Genomic DNA, 18,591 nt, shown 5'->3' with positions numbered 1-18,591 from the left:
AATATTTTTCACATTATCAAGTACTTTCACATCGTTTGGGCCAAACAAAACATATTTTCCAAAATCAGTAATTTGAGAAACTGAAACTAAGTTTTTCTTCAAACCTGGTACATGATAGACATCATTCAACTGAATACTTGCGTTATCGGCACCAATCTTCACAACACCTTCTTGTACCACCGGATAGGTTGAGTTGTCAGCTGTAACAATGACTTGTTCTCCATTATGTTGATGCAGCTCTAAGAATAGTGAATCATTTCCGGTCACATGATGTGAGCAACCAGAATCAATGATCCATTCATCTTTGACGTAGTTGACTGCAGTTTGATTTGGTGCTGATTTGTGAGCAATGTTATTTCTTCCTTCAATCACCTCAGCAGTGAAGCATTGCTCCCAGTTGAGTTGGTCATCTTCATCTTCATCACAAGCAATATTTGCTTTGGAGAGCTTCACACGACAATTTCTCTTAATATGCCCAAGTTTCCCACACCTATAACACTTAAAAGATTTATTACCTTGTGCGCTATTTCCATTACCATTCTTCTCATTCATGTTGCCTTTAGAAAACTTTTCTTTGAAAAAGAGAACATCATCACGTTCTGAATTGAGATTCTTAGCCATTTGCTTAGCTAAGGCCTCTTGGTTAGAGAGCAAGCTCTCTAATTCTTCAACTGATGGTTGTTTTTTCCATCCCTGAATGGATGTAATGAAGGGTGTGTATTCCGTCTTCAAGCCACGAATGAGAAACCGTCATAGACGAGCATCACTAATTTTTTCTTTGGGATCTAGCTCAGAAATTTCAGCACAAATATTCTTGACGCGAAGGAAATGTTCTGAGATTGACATACCTTCTTGCTTCAACATTGCCAACTCATTTTCCAAGAATTGTAGTCTTGCTATATTCTTCTTAGAGAACAGTCTCTCAAGAGTATCCCAAATTTTCTTTGGTGAACTAACATCACGAACATGATCAATGAACTCCTTGTTGATTGATGCTCTCAGAGCAAATAATGCCTTTCCACATTTGATCTTCTATTTCCTTCGTGACTCAGCATTTTCAGGAGTGTCAGCTGGAATTTCATCAACACCAGAAACTAGTTCCCAAAGATCTTGACCTTGAAGAAAAGCCTCCATGCACATTCTCCAATACCTGTAGTTTGTGCCTACAAGTTTCTCCACACCATATTGTGTGTTAGAACTGCTTCCCCCATTGATTTCCATTTTGAGTTTCAATCTTCTCCAACAAGATGAACTTGATAGACAAGAAGAGTGAAATAAACAAGAACCTCAACCTTGCTCTGATACCATAACACAAAAAGAGTAGAAATTGATTAAGGGAAATACTTTTATTGAAGCACTGCCAAAAATACATTAGACTGCTGAAATTTATAGATTTAAACATAACAACTTTTCCTAAAAACAATCAACTACTTAGCATAAAAATCTATCACTGCAGAGTAACTACTCTTTTATTTGACAGCTCATATTGACTTGGTCTATGCCAAAGAAATAGCAACAAAAATTTAACTAAGTAAGATGCACTAATTTGTAACAAATATCCGGACTCTCTATAAATTTTGACCTTGGGTTGAACCATCACCTTTTTTATGCATTACATGGACACCTCCTCTTAGACCTGTTCATGGGCTGGGCTGGGCTGGGCTGGGCTTGGGCCAGGCTTTTACTCTTCATTAACAGGATTTTTCCAGGCCCGAGCTTGAGCCCGGCCCGACCAATGGGCCTACAACTTGGGCCCGAGTTTGGCCCTCATAAAAAGCGCAAAGCCCGAGCCTGAGCTCGACCTAACAGAGTTGAGAAATGCATTGACTTATATAGATATAGACTACAAAGTAAAAGAGGCTGAAATGCATGATTTGTACAAAGTTGAGAAATGCAGGACTCACCGTTGGAGAGAGGGGCGACTGAGTTCATTGGTGGCGCGGCTGGCACCGGTGCTTGAGTTCACCGGTGCTTGAGTTCGTTGGTTCTTGAGAATATGCGACAGTGCAAGTGAGAATGAGAATTGCGAGAGAGAGAGAGAGAGAGGGACCGGTGTTTGAGCTCGCCTGTCACCTCTGAAACTGAGAATGGTGGTTGCCTGCCTGGGTTCGCACCGATTCTTGAGAGTGAGAGTGAGGAGAGAAGATAGAAGATGAAAAGAGGGAATAGAAAAGGGTTAGTTGGCTAGGGTTTAGAATAAATTACAAAATGTCAAGCCGGGCTTTTGTGACAAATCCCGAGCCTGGCCCATAAAATAATCGAGCTCGGGCTTTTAGGCCTAAGGTCAAGCCTGTGGGCTAAAATCCATGCGTAAGCCTGTTTGGGGGTTGGGCTGGTTTGTCGGGCTACCTGGCCCATGAACAGATATCTCCTCTCCCCAAAGATCTCCAAAATATCTCATATCCATGGTTTTCAAAACCGGACCGGACCGGATGATCGGACTGAAAAAATCGAGAACTGGTCACCTGACCAATTCTGTTTTCCCTAAAAATCGGATTTTCCCCCAAAACCGTTGATTTTCATCAACGAACCGCTGAACCGGGTGATTAACCGTTCGAACAATTTTGACCGTTTTTTATTTTTTTGAATTTTTAATTTTTTTTTAGAATGGGCCGAGCATTCGGTTCGAACGATCGAACCGTTCGACCCGATAACTGGAACCCTGACCGATTCAGTCACCGGATCGGTTTTAATAACCATGGTCATATCAATGGTTGGCACAGCCGGTCCAACTCTGGTACAGAAAACATCATTTGATGCGCTAAAAGGCTTCACTAGGTTTGTCAGTTGTCACGACGGTGAGATTCAGTGAAGCTGCCTCGGTGATAAAGAGGCCGTCATGGCTTTGTAGATCGAAGCTTCCATCATGGTGGTGATTTTGGCCCCACCAAAACCTTCCTGATCAATGGCCAAAAGTCCTGTTTTATTTTAGGGCCTTTCCGTTAACTTTGATGGATGTGACTCATATGAAGTACTCATCGGACGGATGTCCTGCGTAAGTAACGACGGTGTTTCCCACCGGATCAAGAAGGAGAGGATTGTAAATAAAAGGAACTTTGAGAGGTATTTTGGGAAGGAACACTACACCAGGAGCTGATGTAGAACTGGACAAACAGAGAGCAAACAAGTAAGGCGAAGAGAATGCATTGCTAATCTACACCGGGAGGGAAAAGTTCGACCGACCCAATGCGGCTAACCCGGTGAGCGGTGACGCCCTCTGCGAGACCTTTGAGCAGAGATGTTGGAGAGCAGGAAAAACACAAAATCCCCTATCAGTGCGAGTCGGCCGTGGTTGTGTCCGTCCGTAGTAGGCAACGCAAACGAGTTGATGAGAGCTTCGACTATGGTGGTTTTCCGAGTAACTGGGGTTTCAGGGAAGAGTGAACAAGAGTTGTTAGCGCAGCCGGGCCCCAGTGCATGGAAGCAATTGGAGCAATCGAGGGAGTTACAAGGGATGGGTTGATAAGTTTGGGACTTGTGGTTCTTCTCGCAATCTATCCAACTGAAAGAGGCACTGAGGTCGAGGAGCAATTTAACGGGTTTGAGGGGGGTGTCCATCAGGGTAGCGGAGAAGAATTCTAGTGAAGTTATTCTCTCAAAGCGACAGAATTTCAAGCAGAACCGTAGGGAAGTTTGCGGGAGAATTTTGATGATCAAGAGAAACGAAAACATAGTCCGTGGACATAGTTTGGGAGTAGGAATGGCAACTGGGTGGGGCGGGGACGGGGATTCTCTCTCCATCTCCGTTCCCGCGAAAATCTAGATATCCGTTCTTATTACCGTGATTTTTTATAATGTTAATTATTTTGTTTTTGTTTTTTATTTTATTTAAAAAAATAAAAATAAAATAATTAAAATTTATAATTTTATTAAAAAAGATTTAAACATATTCAACCATATTTTTTAAAATATTAATATATACATATATATACATATATAACATATGCATACATATATATCGGGGTCCCGTGGGATGAAGAGTGCTCTCTCTGTCTCCACCCTATCTCCGTTAACGGAGATTAAAATTTCCCCATCTTCGTCCCGGTGGGGGAAATCATCTTTATCCCCGCCCCATTCAGGGAGGATAATCACATGAATTAGGGAAATGGGAAAAATTGTCATCCCTATTTGGAAGATTTTTGCAAGAAAGCTTGGGAGTCGTGGTCCAAAATGGTAGTGTTGTTGATAAATTTCTGTATTTCATTTGTTCTGAATGTTAGAAGCAAACTTAGTGATCGGTGGAGAGTTCAACTTCCATCAGGGCAATGCACATTCTGGCAATATCTCCCTACTCGTGTACTTTATTTCATGAGGGAGATATTCTCGATGCAAGGTTGCAAGAAACTGTTGGGACTGGTGCAAGTACAGGCTTGCCTGAAGCCGAAATCAGACCGTCATTTGTGATATATTCACATGACTGGTGAACAATGAAAAAAGACATCATATCTTCACAGGATTGAGAGGTAAATGAAAGAGACAAAAAAAAGTAAACATGTGAATATAAAATCAGAACCTTGTTCGTAATATATTCACGCGACTCGGAGAAATTTACATGCAGATACCATTTTCTGCACACAAAGCAGGCCACGTTGCCCAAAACGAACACCCATCCCGCCGCTTTAATATATAGATAGATTCGGATCATGCAGGTTGTGTTGTATTATTCAAGGTTTTAAAAACTGACATGGAAATGAAACCGTTCTAGCTATCGGTTTATGGGTCAACGGTTCAACCGTCTAAGTTGAACAGTTTGGACGATTTGCTATTAAGGCAAATATTTATATGAGATTTTCTCTAATATGTAAAATTCATATAAGAAAGAAGAGATGTCGGTTGAGAAAGCCAGAAAGCAGGAAAAATGAGAATTGTTGTCGACTGATAAAGAATAAAAGAAAGAAGGAAAAAAGGAGGGAAGGAGAGGAGGAAGATGATTGGATGCTCACCAGCGACGGCAAGGCGGCGGCAACAGATGCAGATCTGAGATCTAAGTTGTTGAATCTCAGATCTAAGATCGATTTCTCTGAAACACCTGTAGAAGAAAGTCTTCTTCTTCTTCTCTTTATGATAGATCCCAGATCTGAGTTCGTGTCTCAGACTGGATATCAAATATGAGTTCTCTTCTTACAACTTTATATTGCGAACCACCGACTGAGTCAAACGAGTCGATGATTCAATCGCCTGAATCAATGGTTTTCTAATAAAGCCAATAGGTTTGACCCAATAATAAATTAGAGGTGAAACGAAACCAGTTGTCTAGACAGTTTCCGGGCCGAACGGTTCCACCGTCTGGGTCAACGATGTTTCAAAAACATTGGTATTACTTGTGTTGTATCTATGTCGATCCATATATTTAAATGCCTCTACTTTGACATTACACGAGAACACGAATTACCACCTTTATTTGAATTCATGAAGGATGTCAAAGATACAACACCGGTATGATTACAAAAGGAAGCAAATTTCGTTTCTAAGCTAAAGTTTTACCTTTAGAACAGCTTAAGTAGTTTTTTAACAGAGAGGTGAGTGGAAGCCATATGTGAATTTGATGATGCAGTATCTTTCTCTTCGGTCAAAAAATCTCAACAAGTCCACACCATATGCTGACACGTCAAACATGTTGGGCTTAATTACCGGCTTGAGCAGTTCAATTTTTTGGGCAAGCAACCAGTTCATCTCTCTCTCTATCTCCATTCTTGCCACTTTGAAATCCTAGGTTTCCATCGATGACTCCCCATCAACCCCATCAGCCTATATTTCTCCACCACCATCATCAACGTAGGCAGATGATCCGAAGTGCTGCTTCACAGATGGCGAGACATCTCTGCTACTAAATTAAAACGACTAGCTGCGCCTCAATCAGAGGAAGAAAAATCTTCTACGATACAAAACACACCTTCAAAGATGGTGGCTCCTAGGCAATCTTCACTCCATGCGGCAAACACAATCAGCATATAGCAAAAATCCCATTTCGGTGCAAAATTTCCTTGTTACTCACAGATGCCATTCTCTATGTCAGAGGAGTCATGGTGGTCCCACCATTCATATGGTCTCTCTGGTTTTCTGTCCTGCATACTAATCCTGCTCCTTGTGTTTCTTTGTTCTGTCACCTGGAAAAACATCGGAGGTCATGACCATACAGAATTGCGCCCAAGCAGTTGCTTCATTGGATGGTTAACCTAAGTCATGATCCTCCTCCCAAGACAACCCGAACCTCAGCTACTCTGTCGACAAAGGCAAACCCATCAAGAAATAGGAGAGAAATGACACGAGTAGCTGAAGCACCACCAATCTTTTTACCACCATAATATGTGAGCAGAATCTCAGGTCGGGTGATCATCTCCTGAGATTCTTCAAGAACAAGGTGAACTATTCAAACCGGTAACTACCAATGTGAGCAACTTTTGATGTGTCAGATCATGATACGGAGTATGGACTCACCAGGATTTTCAAGCCAATTTCTCTTTTCATTACTTTTCTTTCCCTTTTATCAGCAAGCAAGAGAGATTAGCAAAAGCAAATAACTACAATACCAATATATCTTGAATAGACAAAGGCTTGAAACATAGAAAGAGGCTTTAGCTAACAGCAACACTATTTCAATCTTTTAAAAGATAAAAACGAGTTTTCTTTTCTTTATACTCCAATAGAAAAAGAAGAAAAGCACGTACATTCAAGCCATATCCACATCATGGTTCCAGCTTCAAGGAAACAACTCTAGACTGTCTATTTCGCTTTGCCACCTTAACGAAAACTGCTGAGAGGCAGGATGGAGCCCACCATGGCCGGCGGACTTCTTGCTCCCCTTTCAAGCAAGCCACTGCAGATTTCATTTGATGCATCCAATGCAATCACAACTTTAGTAGTCTGCATTACATAATCATAATGGCACCATAGCATTTGTATCTAAAATTGAAGAGAAGTCCAACGTATTAAGTCATTTAAAGGGCCGTTACACAATGATTGTCCTCGAAATCTGGGGTCTTGGGAGGGCTGCACTGGATATGGTCCTAACTTTTGGCATTTTTTTTCACAAAATGGCTACTTTCAGCTCAAGGGTAGCCATTCTATTAAGGGTGCAAATTGGCCCAGATTTCTGGCTGGGCCCATTCAGATTTTAACAAATTCCAACCTGAGCTCACCCAAGTTGCACCCCGTTCAATAGACTATTTAAATGGTTACTACACTACAAAGGGCTTCTACACACACACAGAGAGAGAGAGAGACCCTTAATGCGTCTGAGCTCCTTGCACAGGGTGATGAAGTCTCCCCATTTCATGTGGCACCTCCTTATAAACCGTAGAATTTGTTCAGAGGTGAACATGGACAAACTCTCCAAGTACTCTCCATTGACACCATTATCTTCAAAAATCTGGCGATAGCTACCAAGATTTATCTCTTCCAACCACAAACCAACATCCTGAAAAAACACATACATGTTTCTCAGGCCACTGTAAATATCTTTCTCTTGCCATGATTCAATTTCAAACATATCAGTATACTCATAGTAAAATAAATATAGCATCATAATCTATATCTATTTTCAGGTAGTAAGGTTTGCCAGTTTTTATTCATCCAGTTATAAAAGCCTCTATAAGCCCTAGTGCCACTTTCCTGTTTTCATTTAAGAGGATGAATGGCTGCTCCATATACAGTCTTATACGTTTATGTAATAGCATTTTAGATTTATGTGCTTTTCACCACAATACAAGCAAATCATGATTCTCTCCCTCTCATACACACACGGGTGAGCAATCGGTTTATTCGGTTAAAAACCGAACTTAATAAACTGATGTAACCGTTTCTGGTCACGTACCATTTTTTGTGATGTATAAATTTTTTTTTGGCTAAGTACCTCGTTATTTGATCCGGTGGTGACGTGCCTTGGTGATGAGCTACTTGGTGGCGAACTCCCTGGGGGAGAACTGCCTGGTGGCGAGCTCCCTGGTGGAGAGCTACTTGGTGACGAACTGCTTGGTGGCGAACTGCCCGGTGGCGAGCTCCCTGGTGGAGAGCTACTTGGTGGCGAACTCCCTGGGGGAGAACTGACTGGTGGCGAGCTCCCTGGTGGAGAGCTACTTAGTGACGAACTACTTGGTGGCGAACTGCCCGGTGGCGAGCTCCCTGGTGAAGAGCTACTTGGTGACGAACTGCCTGGTGGCGAACTGCCTGGTGGCGAACTACTTGGTGGCGAACTCCCTGGTGGCGAACTGCCTGGTGGCAAACTACCTGGTGGCGAACTGCCTGGTGGCGATCTCCCTGGTGGACTCGTCATTTGACTTGCTCCCAGGCGGCCTGCAACTCAGAGGATGGTGGAGCTCCCTGGTGCAGCGCAACCCGACTACCCTCCGCGTGAGGTGATTTCCTCTCCTTTGTAGGCGGTGGGAGATGAGGGACCTGCGAGAACTGAATCAGAGGACCCGGGGGTATTTTCCCAGTGGGGACTCTCCGATGCCTAAGTTAGCATTCTGATTCCAGAGAGCTTGGAGAGAAATGAGAGAGCTAGAGAGCCATCCTTTTCTTTTTCTCCCCCTTGGCTTTGGGGGTTGGAGTCCTTATATAGTGGTGTCCTCGCGGGTTAGGTGGGTGAAAAGCCTTCAAACGGTAAGACTCATCATATCCCGTCAGAACCGGGTTACGGTGGTGAACTCCTCGAGGTTGTCAGGCTGGCGCTTGTGTCAGGCGGCCAGGTCGGCGCCTGGGCCAGGTTGTCAGGCGGCCAGGTCGGCGCCTGTGTCAGTCGGTGGGTCGGTGTCTGGGCCAGGTTGTCAGGTCGGCGCCTGTGTCAATCGGCGAGTCAGTGTCTGGGCCAGGTTGTCAGGCAAGAGATCTTCCTGTGATACGCCAAACTACTCTTCTGTACCGAGCTACCCTACAAGTGGCGAGCTGCTCGGGGGAGCTATGCCGACCTGCTTGTGGCGAGCTTTGCCGAGCTGCCTGGCTCCTTGGTGGCGAGCTCCTTGGAGAGCTGCCTAGCTCCTTGGCGAGCTCTTTGGTGAGCTACCGAGCTCCTTGGCGAGCTCCTTGGTGAGCTACCGAGCTCACGGGGCATGCCGTTAATGGTTCTCGGTGGGCGTCTTATAGGTTGCCAGGTCGGCCAGGTCGGATCATGTGCCAGGCTGATCCGGCCAGGTTGCACAGGTCGTGCCAGGTCGCGCGCAGGCCACGCTAGGCCACGCTAGGTCGCGCGCAGGCCGCGTGCAGGTCATGCCAGGCCGCGCCAAGCCAGCCAGACCAGTGCCCGGGTGGGACACCAACTTGGTAAGTTGTTGCCTGGGTGTTTGCCTAGTTGTCACGAGGTGCCACGTGTCGCAATTTCACTGGAGGGCCAAATCTGCCCTCATCAATTGCCCCCCACTCCCGAGCTGAGAGTAACTCAGCGAAGGGAGTAGATTTCTTTTGGCCCGTATGTCGACGAGCTAGTAAGTGCTGATCCAATTCCTTAGGCTTCGGGAGCTGCCTGTATGTGGCGAGCTGCCAGTGAGGCGAGGGGTTCTCCGCCAGTTCAGTAGTGTAGCCCTTAGGCTCTGGGGCAACTTATAGTTCACTTTTGCTGATTTTGCTCCTGCTGAGGAAGCGACTGGATATTTAGCAATAGTGTGGCCCGTAGGCTTTGGGAGTGACTCGTAGTCTACTCTTCTTTGACTTTTGCCCGTGCCGGAGAGGCGACCAGGTCTTTAAGCAGTAATGTGGCCCGTAGGCTTTGGGAGTGACTCGTAGTCTACTCTTTTTTGACTTTGCCCGTGCTGGAGAGGCGACCGGGTCTTAAGCAGTAATGTGGCCCGTAGGCTTTGCCTGTGAGGTGTCGAGCTATGATTGTGCTGCATCAGCTTCATAATGCCGGTCACCCACTCCTACAAGAAGCTACTAGGAACTCGACCTTCGGGGGCAGCACTACTAACTTTAGGTCGCCCGCTTTCACGGGAGCCTTGGAAGGCTCGACCGGTAAGGGCGCCTATGTAGTCTGTTGGCCGCCAACTCCCACGGAAGCCACGAAGAGCTCATCTTTTGTAGGGGGGACCTTGCGAAGAGGACTGATGAGGCATTATCTGAATTGAAGGTAAGGTTGGTAGAGCTACTTAGTTTATTAGCTCCCTGCATAGTCTTTGAGTTCATAAAAAAAGTAAACTATAAGGCGATAGCTTCAATTTCTAAAAAGTGATGACTTAGCTTTGGTAAGATGAGAACTTAGCTTTTGTAGGATGAGAACTTAGCTTTTTGTAGCGTGTTCCCACAAACGGCGCCAATTGATGTAACCGTTTCTGGTCACGTACCATTTTTTGTGATGTATAAATTTTTTTTTGGCTAAGTACCTCGTTATTTGACCCGGTGGTGACGTGCCTTGGTGATGAGCTACTTGGTGGCGAACTCCCTGGGGGAGAATTGACTGGTGGCGAGCTCCCTGGTGGAGAGCTACTTAGTGACGAACTACTTGGTGGCGAACTGCCCGGTGGCGAGCTCCTTGGTGAAGAGCTACTTGGTGACGAACTGCCTGGTGGCGAGCTCCCTGGTGGACTCGTCATTTGACTTGCTCCTAGGCGGCCTGCAACTCAGAGGATGGTGGAGCTCCCTGGTGCAGCACAACCCGACTACCCTCCGCGTGAGGTGATTTCCTCTCCTTTGTAGGCGGTGGGAGCTGAGGGACCTGCGAGAACTGAATCAGAGGACCCGGGGGTATTTTCCCAGTGGGCACTCTCCGATGCCTAAGTTAGCATTCTGATTCCAGAGAGCTTGGAGAGAAATGAGAGAGCTAGAGAGCAGGGGTTACCATCCTTTTCTTTTTCTCCCCCTTGGCTTTGGGGGTCGGAGTCTTTATATAGTGGTGTCCTCGCGGGTTAGGTGGGTGAAAAGCCTTCAAACGGTAAGACTCATCATATCCCGTCAGAACCGGGGTACGGTGGTGAACTCCTCGAGGTTGTCAGGCTGGCGCTCGTGTCAAGCGGCCAGGTCGGCGCCTGGGCCAGGTTGTCAGGCGGCCAGGTCGACGCCTGGGCCGGGTCGTCAGGTCGGCGCCTGTGTCAGTCGGTGGGTCGGTGTTTGGGCCAGGTTGTCAGGTCGGCGCCTGTGTCAGTCGGCGAGTCGGTGTCTGGGCCAGGTTGTCAGGCAGGAGATCTTCCTGTGATACGCCAAACTACTCTTCTATACCGAGCTACCCTACAAGTGGCGAGCTGCTCGGGGGAGCTATGCCGAGCTGCTTGTGGCGAGCTTTGCCGAGCTGCCTGGCTCCTTGTTGGCGAGCTCCTTGGAGAGCTGCCTAGCTCCTTGGCGAGCTCTTTGGTGAGCTACCGAGCTCCTTGGCGAGCTCCTTGGTGAGCTACCGAGCTCACGGGGTATGCCGTTAATGGTTCTCGGTGGGCGTCTTATAGGTTGCCAGGTCGGCCAGGTCGGATCATGTGCCAGGCTGATCCGGCCAGGTCGCGCAGGCCGCGCCAGGCCGCCCGTAGGCCGCGTGCAGGTCGCGCCAGGCCGCGCCAGGCCAGCCAGACCGTTGCCCGGGTGGGACACCAACTTGGTAAGTTGTTGCCTGGGTGTTTGCCTAGTTGTCACGAGGTGCCACGTGTCACAATTTCACTGGAGGGCCAAATCTGCCCTCATCATAAACCAAAATAACCAAAACCAAAATTTTCGGTTATTTCAACTAAAACTAAAATTCTTTAATATATTGATATGCATTAACATATTAATATATATATATATATATATATATATTATACAATATAATATAATATTATAATATATGATATTACATTATATTATATTTATTATATTATAGATATTCTATATAATAAATAACACATATATAGATATTAATATATGTATATATATCATATAAATAATAATTTTGGTTAATTCAGTTTTTCGGTTAAGTGAATTTTCCAACCTAAAAACTGAAACCAAAACCGAAATTTTGTAAAACCAAATTAACCGAATCAAACTAACTGAAAACCAAAGTAACCAAACCGAAAAAAACAAAACCAAAATTTTCAGTTTGGCTTTTCCATTTTAACCTACAATGCTCACCCCTACACACACTGGGTATGGTCAAACTGTGGTTAAGAATTGTGCATCTAACAATCCTCATATGTTCTCACGTACGAGAATAATGATGCCTCCACATTGATCTCCTTAAACAGAAAAACCTATACTCCCCTTCATATATGGAATGCTTTTTCAGTAGTTTTTAATGCTAATTTTACTCTTAGCTACTTTCTCATGGAAAGGATAGTATTGGATATCATGGTTTTCGAACCACCATTGACCCAAACGATCGGGCCATTTGGTCCAAGAACCATCTAGGCAACGGGTTCCGTTTTACCCCAAACTTGGTCCTTGGCCAAAAAACTGTTGAATCGGTCAATGACCCATTGACCTATTCAACGGTTTTTGGTTGTTTTTTATTTAATTATATTTTTTTTTAATTTTTAATTTTTTTTATCAAAATGAGCCATTTGTTCGAACCAGATAGTCAAACCGTCGACCTAGAAACTGGTGGCCAGAACAGTTCTGGTTCCGGGTCATTTTTTAAAACATTGCTGGATATTATGTAAGGATTACATCTAGAGGACAATTTGGGACAGATGATTAGGTCACCACGTCACTCAGGCGAGTTCCATGTTGCACCCTATGTTTCAACTTGCATGGCTATGTACCAATGTGGGGTACATAGTACTCAGAGCATACCAGGCGACATTGCGGTAGTAATTACCACAAATACAATTACATCACAAAGTTCTATCATTGTTTATCTTTGTTTATCTTAGTTAATTCTGTACTCTGTAGGTTTGGCATCCAGGGGGTAATAGAATAGTTATAAGAAAAGCTATAACTTGTAAAATGATATAGAGTGCTTGGCAAAAAACCTAGGGGTATTGCCATCCATACACTTGGAATTAGCCTCTTTTTTAGGGATGTAAATGGAGTCAGAAAAGGTATACACAGATCTGAACTCAATCCTGTTAATATTTAGAAGAAGAAGAAGAAGAAGAAGAAGGATCCCATCTTGTTTTCTTTCTTTTTGTTTGAGGCATGCATGGGGTGCATGAGGCCTACGTACACCTCATGTAAAAGACACTTGAGGCATACACCTCATGCACTTGAGAGGCATATGTCTCAGGACGTTTTGAGGGTGTCTCGTCTGGAGGTGCACCTCTAGGCATATGCCTCTCACACCTTTTAAAATATCGATTTAGATTCAAATCTAATCTTATCCATCCAATCCAGATCATAGGCAGACTTTATGTCACTAATTAACTAAACTGAAAAAAGGTTATAATATTTTATATTACTAATAAAATGAACAAGAAATGACTTTGATATTATATATCATGAATAAGATGGCTTAAAAATAACCTCTATGAGACTAGAGCAGTTAAGCAAATGACTCTTTACTCTTTAGTAAAAACAGACAATTGAATGAAAGGTGCATGGACATTACACATGGGAGCCAGAAGCTGATATGTGTCCAACACGAACACTTCATTTAAGAGAGTCCATGAAACACTGACTTGAACCAACATATATTGTAATATTGTTAGATTGGATCCTGTTTCATCAGATTGGGCCAGATCCGAATTTGACCTGATCATAGATAGATCAAATTTGGATTGACTTAATAGAGATATATTTATCTTGTTTTAAATTGTTGGATTCTGATTCTCAGGGATAAGATTGGGATGGATCCATATTTGATCCAATTATAAATGGATCAAATCTGGAATTCCAGATTGACTTAATCAGATTGGATTTCAGATTTGAACTAGGACAAACAGATAAAAGACCACTCCTTTATGAAGACTCAGCAAGTTCCTTGGCCATATCCTTGCTCCCCTCCTCTAAATCTTCACCATTGACCATATTACTTCCCCCAAATCTCAAACCCTGTATCAATCTCTCTAAGCTCCTAGATGTGATTCAGACCAATAAAATTAGTAGAAATATTTAGATTAGAGCAGAAAGAAGGAAGGAAGAAGAGGAAGACAGCAAGAAGAAGAAGGAAAAATGGAGAAGAAAGGAGAAAGAAAGGAGGAGTTCAATAATCTCCTCTTTCCCCTACTCTAATCTTTTTATTAAACTTAACATAATTTACAAGGAGGCCCTTAAGTAGGCGTCCACATCAGCAATACACTTAAAAACAAAACAGAAGCTAAAGGCCCAATAAGAAAACATAACAAGAAGGAACTAATAAGAATGACACTAAAGGACTAGGGCCCATTCGGTTCAGTCTCTCTACACTCCTCAAACATCAACTAGATCAGTCTCGCACTTAGCTCCTCTGTTCTTTCTGGTGATAACCTTCAACCTACTTCAGCACCGTGAAATATGTTGTTGTCTCACAATGAAGGATAATGTAGCATGTCTTGACAACCCTTTTGAAGGTCTGCTTAAGTTCAAAGCTTGCATATGGGCTCAATATCCAAATAGAAAAACTCCTTTTCCCATCATTCTTCTTCAGTTATGGAATTAAAAAGGCAGTGGAACTACACAACCCCTTTCCATCTTCCTGTTAACTAGGTTGCATATCTTGCCAAATAGACTTTAGTCTTTAACCATTTAGCTATTTTCACACCTTATATTTGTCTGATTATCTCCACATCGTCCAACACTCACCATGTTAACTAATAATATTGTTTCTATTACAAATTTTCATTATTTGGGTCAAGCCATTGCACTTCCTATTGTTTGTTTCTTTTCACTTCAAACTTAGCAGCAAAAAATTACTGGCTTGCAATTTAAACAGTTGACCTGGCTTCAAATGATCTTTGTCACTCAAACTCCACCCTTTCCCCACCCTAAAACCCCCTCAAGAAAATTTAAAAGAAAAAAAGGAAAGGAAAAAGAAAATGATCAAATCTTCTCTCCATCACAGTAGAAGTAAGCCATTCCATTTAGCTTTTCTTTTTCTTTCTTTTGTTTCTGGTATCCGATACTTCAACTGAAACCACTCCTCACTTAAACCTTCTTCAAATATTTCTCATAAGGTGGACTCTATTCTGCTCTGCAACCAAAGCCTGTCTTTCCTGATGGTCATAGAATCAAATTATTTTGTTTCACGCAAGTATTCCACTACCTCCCCTCCTCAACAGTCTTGCCATTATTTAACCTATTCTGGTAGCACAGTCACGTGAGGATGTTTTCTAAAAACAACATACATTTTTATAAATTTTCTATACTAGAATAATTTTTCCAATGCTTTGCTGAACAGTTGACTAGTTTGATAATATACATATAAGTTAGAGAATAGTTAGTTGTATACTTAGGTAAGATATTGTTTAAGGAATCATGTCATTGTCACTTATTGATTTTACATTTTAAAAATATGCTATGTTTCATTGATTCAGATGCTAAAACAGTGGAGCTTAGGAGTTTTTTAATCTCTAACAGTAAAAGATGTATAATGATATAAGGATATGAAATGAGTAAGATCCCTAGGGTGTCAAAGAAACTAGCAAGGGCATCGCTAGCCTAACAATGGGCTTCCCTGCACAACATGCAAAATAGGTTCAAAAAAGATAAAGAATCTAATCAGCTTGACAAAATTGGCCCCTAGCAGTGACCCTCAATATCAACATCTCTCCAAGACTACCATCAACTTAATAGTAAGAAAAATTAATAAAATGTGAACATGCAAGACAACTGATCTATTTTCAAAAAAGACAACCACACCAAGATATCCAATTTCACTCCAATGTAAAGAATATATAATTGAATGAAAATTTTCATAAGAAAATTACAAAATTACAAGTTATGTTTATAGAGACCAGGTGTGGCATTGAATCAGTAATTCAGTGTGAAAACATATGGCATCAACTAGGATAGAAGAGATACTGACATAAGCTTTATGATGAAAAAAGCAAGATCAGGCTTGAAGATGAAACTGTTACTCCTTCCACTCTTACATATATAGTACGTAACTGCTCCTTTCAAAATACAAAGTAATACTCATATTATTCTCACAAGTCATGCTGGTTTTCAGTAACTGGAACAAAGAGGATATGTGACAGATAGGAGCCAGTGTCTTGTGGCAATCAATCTAATAAACTAGATGAAGAAAGACTCTAAAAATGCACTCATTTTATCCATGAAAATGCATGAGTTTCCTATTTCCGCTATTCTGAGTGCTTCAAAGAGAATGAAATCAGATGGCTTGAAAACATAAGCAGGACCATCTTGTGCACCATATAGCATCTTCTCAGCATGGTGTTGTCTTATTACCTATCACGTTATGGCTTGCTCAAAGCTTCAAATTTACAGCTATTCACATGTATATTGTGGATTTTGTTGGTCTTTTGTAAACAATATAACAACTTATTGGTACAGATACAGGATCAAAATAAATAAAATCAAATAATATTCTTTTCAATTTTTTATGGAAAGAGAAAAAAAAAGGAAAAACTTGAAATTTCAAGTTATGAAGTGAAGATTAGGTAACACCAAATGGATTATGGAACTGCATGAATTGGAGATTATGGTTAGAATTTTCTTCTCTTCATGTCAGGGCAAAGTAGATGCTTGTTCTTTATCAGAAACAGTAAATAGTACTTTTATGAAGAGTAATAAGGTGGTAAAAGCCCAGAACTCAAAGAGATTGGAATGGAGGGGCTCAGTGCAACAGACAAAGGCTGATAAGCAACAGATAAATGATCCATCCCAGATTCACACATTAGTCCATGATCCAGGCTATCCAGCACCAGCTCATCTCTGTTGACCCTGTTCCTACCTAAACAATATGTCATATCCGATTGGTGGATAATTTCTTTTGCATCTCTAATTAGGAATCTAAAGGAACATGGGCCTTCCGCATTAGCTTTGTACCATCCAACTACCGAATTCAGATTAGCTGAACGGGATGGCTGTTCAGCGGGCTGTAGAACCAATGATAATGTCCCACACCAGCGAGAAAATACATGGGGCCCACAGTGAGAAGTTAAATGGTTGTTGGTCCCATATATTTTATTATTGGTGTGGAGTGTTATCATTGGCTCCACAGCCCGCTGAACAGCTATTTCCTGCAGCTAATCCTTTCTCCCTCCTACCACCAGAAAAAGTACAACAAATTAGATAGCTTTGAAAAATACAGGAGTGCAGTGTAGCACATCTAAAGTGTTCTTTAATCGTTACACTGTATTGGTTGGTTGAAATTGTAAAGTTGAGAGTGCACAGAGATCGTTGCAATGCTAACTTGCAAATATGGAGAGGGAATGATTATGTCAAATAAAAAGGAAGGGAGACACAACCATAGGGGAAGCACACAAGACAATATAGTAATTAGTAATTGTACAGCATAAGGATCAACACATGTGCATCTTTCCACTGCTACACTGATACAGCACAACGCCAACACATCTCAATTGTCAATAACAAGTGAAGTAGGGATGCAAATTGAATCAAGTTTCCATTTTTAGTTGGTTAGGTTAATTATTAATACTGAATTTTATGGTTCATAGCCATTCCAAGAAATAATTATAGAATAGTTGAAACCCCTGGTCTGTAAATTAGAAAGTTTAAATGCGGCAAACAACCTAAAGTTGAACAATCAAATCCAATTAAAAATGAAATCCAGGTTTTATAATCTGAGACTTCATTTTGGGACGTAGTTCATGATGAATTCAGTAGAATAGGAAAATCATGTCTAATCCAGACAATTTACCAGGGCAGGTGACAGATTCAGATCTCTAATTCTCAATAACTATAAAGAACTAATCTAATGCCCTGATAAAATTTCGTGTGTTCTTCAATTTCCAAAGTACATCCTTCACAATTAACACCCAGAATAATTGCAGAAACTGCATAAAGAGATCTGCTTGACAAAAACCAAAAGATCCACATCAGGCTCAACTCAAAGAAAAGACTGAATATACCTCAACGGTCCAAATGAAGAAGTCCAGAGGCTCCGGTTGCCGTTCTTTGTTCATCTCCAACGTCGGCAGTCAAAAACCTGAAATTTTCATAAGAAATATCCACTCATCACCCGAGTTGCATAAACTGTTCCAATAATTCAGAAAATTGGACAAAACTATGGGAATCCTATTGCTGAGTTCGAAAGTATTTACCGTGTAAAATGGCGTGAATCGGGGATAGTTTCTACATTTGAGAAATGATCCTGCGGAGAGAGAATTCGTAGGTGAGAGGAGCAGGTGCAGGAGAGAAAAATAAAAGGGAGGACAGTCTCTCTCTCTCTCTTCTTTTAATGGACCGATGGGCCCGACCGCCCACAACGACCCACCACTTAGTTTAACTTTTAGCCCAGATGACTATCCCTCTCCGTTCCACGGTCCATGTAATTGTCTCGCCGGTAACGGGTTATTGCGGTTCCGCTAAAATTAACTAAATTGATCCTCCTCTTGACTCTTAATGCCAAAACCACGATTCTCTCACGTTAGCAATGCTAATGGCACACTGTTTTTCACTATATATGTCTCCTCTCAGGTCGGATTAGCTGGTTAGGTCGAATTGAGGTTAATTCTGGTTGGGTTTGGAGTAACTTGGCCCAAGTTACAGCCATAATCCTACAGTTTAGATTTGATCTTTACATAACCGTCCTCACAGCCTTTTGCAACCATGAATTAGGAACATCTCGATCATTTTATGCTTCTA

The 18,591-nt window shown here is 42.4% G+C and overlaps 1 protein-coding gene and 1 pseudogene across 2 annotated transcripts; both read right to left on the bottom strand.

The window, feature by feature from the left end:
* Window positions 1–1,320: 1,320 nt before the first annotated feature.
* On the bottom strand, window positions 1,321–5,241 carry LOC148803987 (putative aspartic proteinase GIP2; annotated as a pseudogene).
* Window positions 5,242–5,378: 137 nt separating this feature from the next.
* LOC104606592 (uncharacterized) lies at window positions 5,379–18,201 on the bottom strand. 2 transcript variants are annotated; one of them, XM_088894683.1, is made up of 5 exons: window positions 18,048–18,201; window positions 17,856–17,932; window positions 7,225–7,417; window positions 6,669–6,817; window positions 5,379–6,107 (listed from the first exon to the last, which is right to left on the bottom strand). In XM_088894683.1, exons 2-4 carry the CDS (start codon window positions 17,907–17,909, stop codon window positions 6,687–6,689), a joined length of 378 nt encoding a protein of 125 aa, XP_088750809.1. In that variant the 5' UTR covers window positions 17,910–17,932; window positions 18,048–18,201; the 3' UTR covers window positions 5,379–6,107; window positions 6,669–6,686. The 2 variants fall into 2 exon arrangements, with proteins under 2 accessions (XP_088750809.1, XP_010270180.1); XM_010271878.2 differs by lacking the exon at window positions 5,379–6,107 and having other exon boundaries at window positions 6,505–6,817; window positions 18,048–18,200.
* Between the last annotated feature and the right edge of the window lie 390 nt (window positions 18,202–18,591).

This window comes from Nelumbo nucifera, chromosome 1 (assembly GCF_055504915.1).
Source record: "Nelumbo nucifera cultivar China Antique chromosome 1, China Antique-T2T, whole genome shotgun sequence".
NCBI classification, from domain to species: Eukaryota; Viridiplantae; Streptophyta; class Magnoliopsida; order Proteales; family Nelumbonaceae; genus Nelumbo; species Nelumbo nucifera.
This window is presented reverse-complemented; position numbering and strand designations above follow the sequence as displayed.

Excerpts from the sequence above, each read along its gene's own strand:
- LOC104606592 (XM_088894683.1), bottom strand. The coding sequence starts at position 17,909 with ATGAACAAAGAACGGCAACCGGAGCCTCTGGACTTCTTCATTTGGACC. Across the intron at positions 7,418-17,855 it reads TCTTCATTTGGACCGTTGAG|GATGTTGGTTTGTGGTTGGA; the intron begins GTATATTCAGTC and ends GTGTTTTTTCAG. Across the intron at positions 6,818-7,224 it reads GGAGCTCAGACGCATTAAGG|TGGCTTGCTTGAAAGGGGAG; the intron begins GTCTCTCTCTCT and ends TGAAATCTGCAG.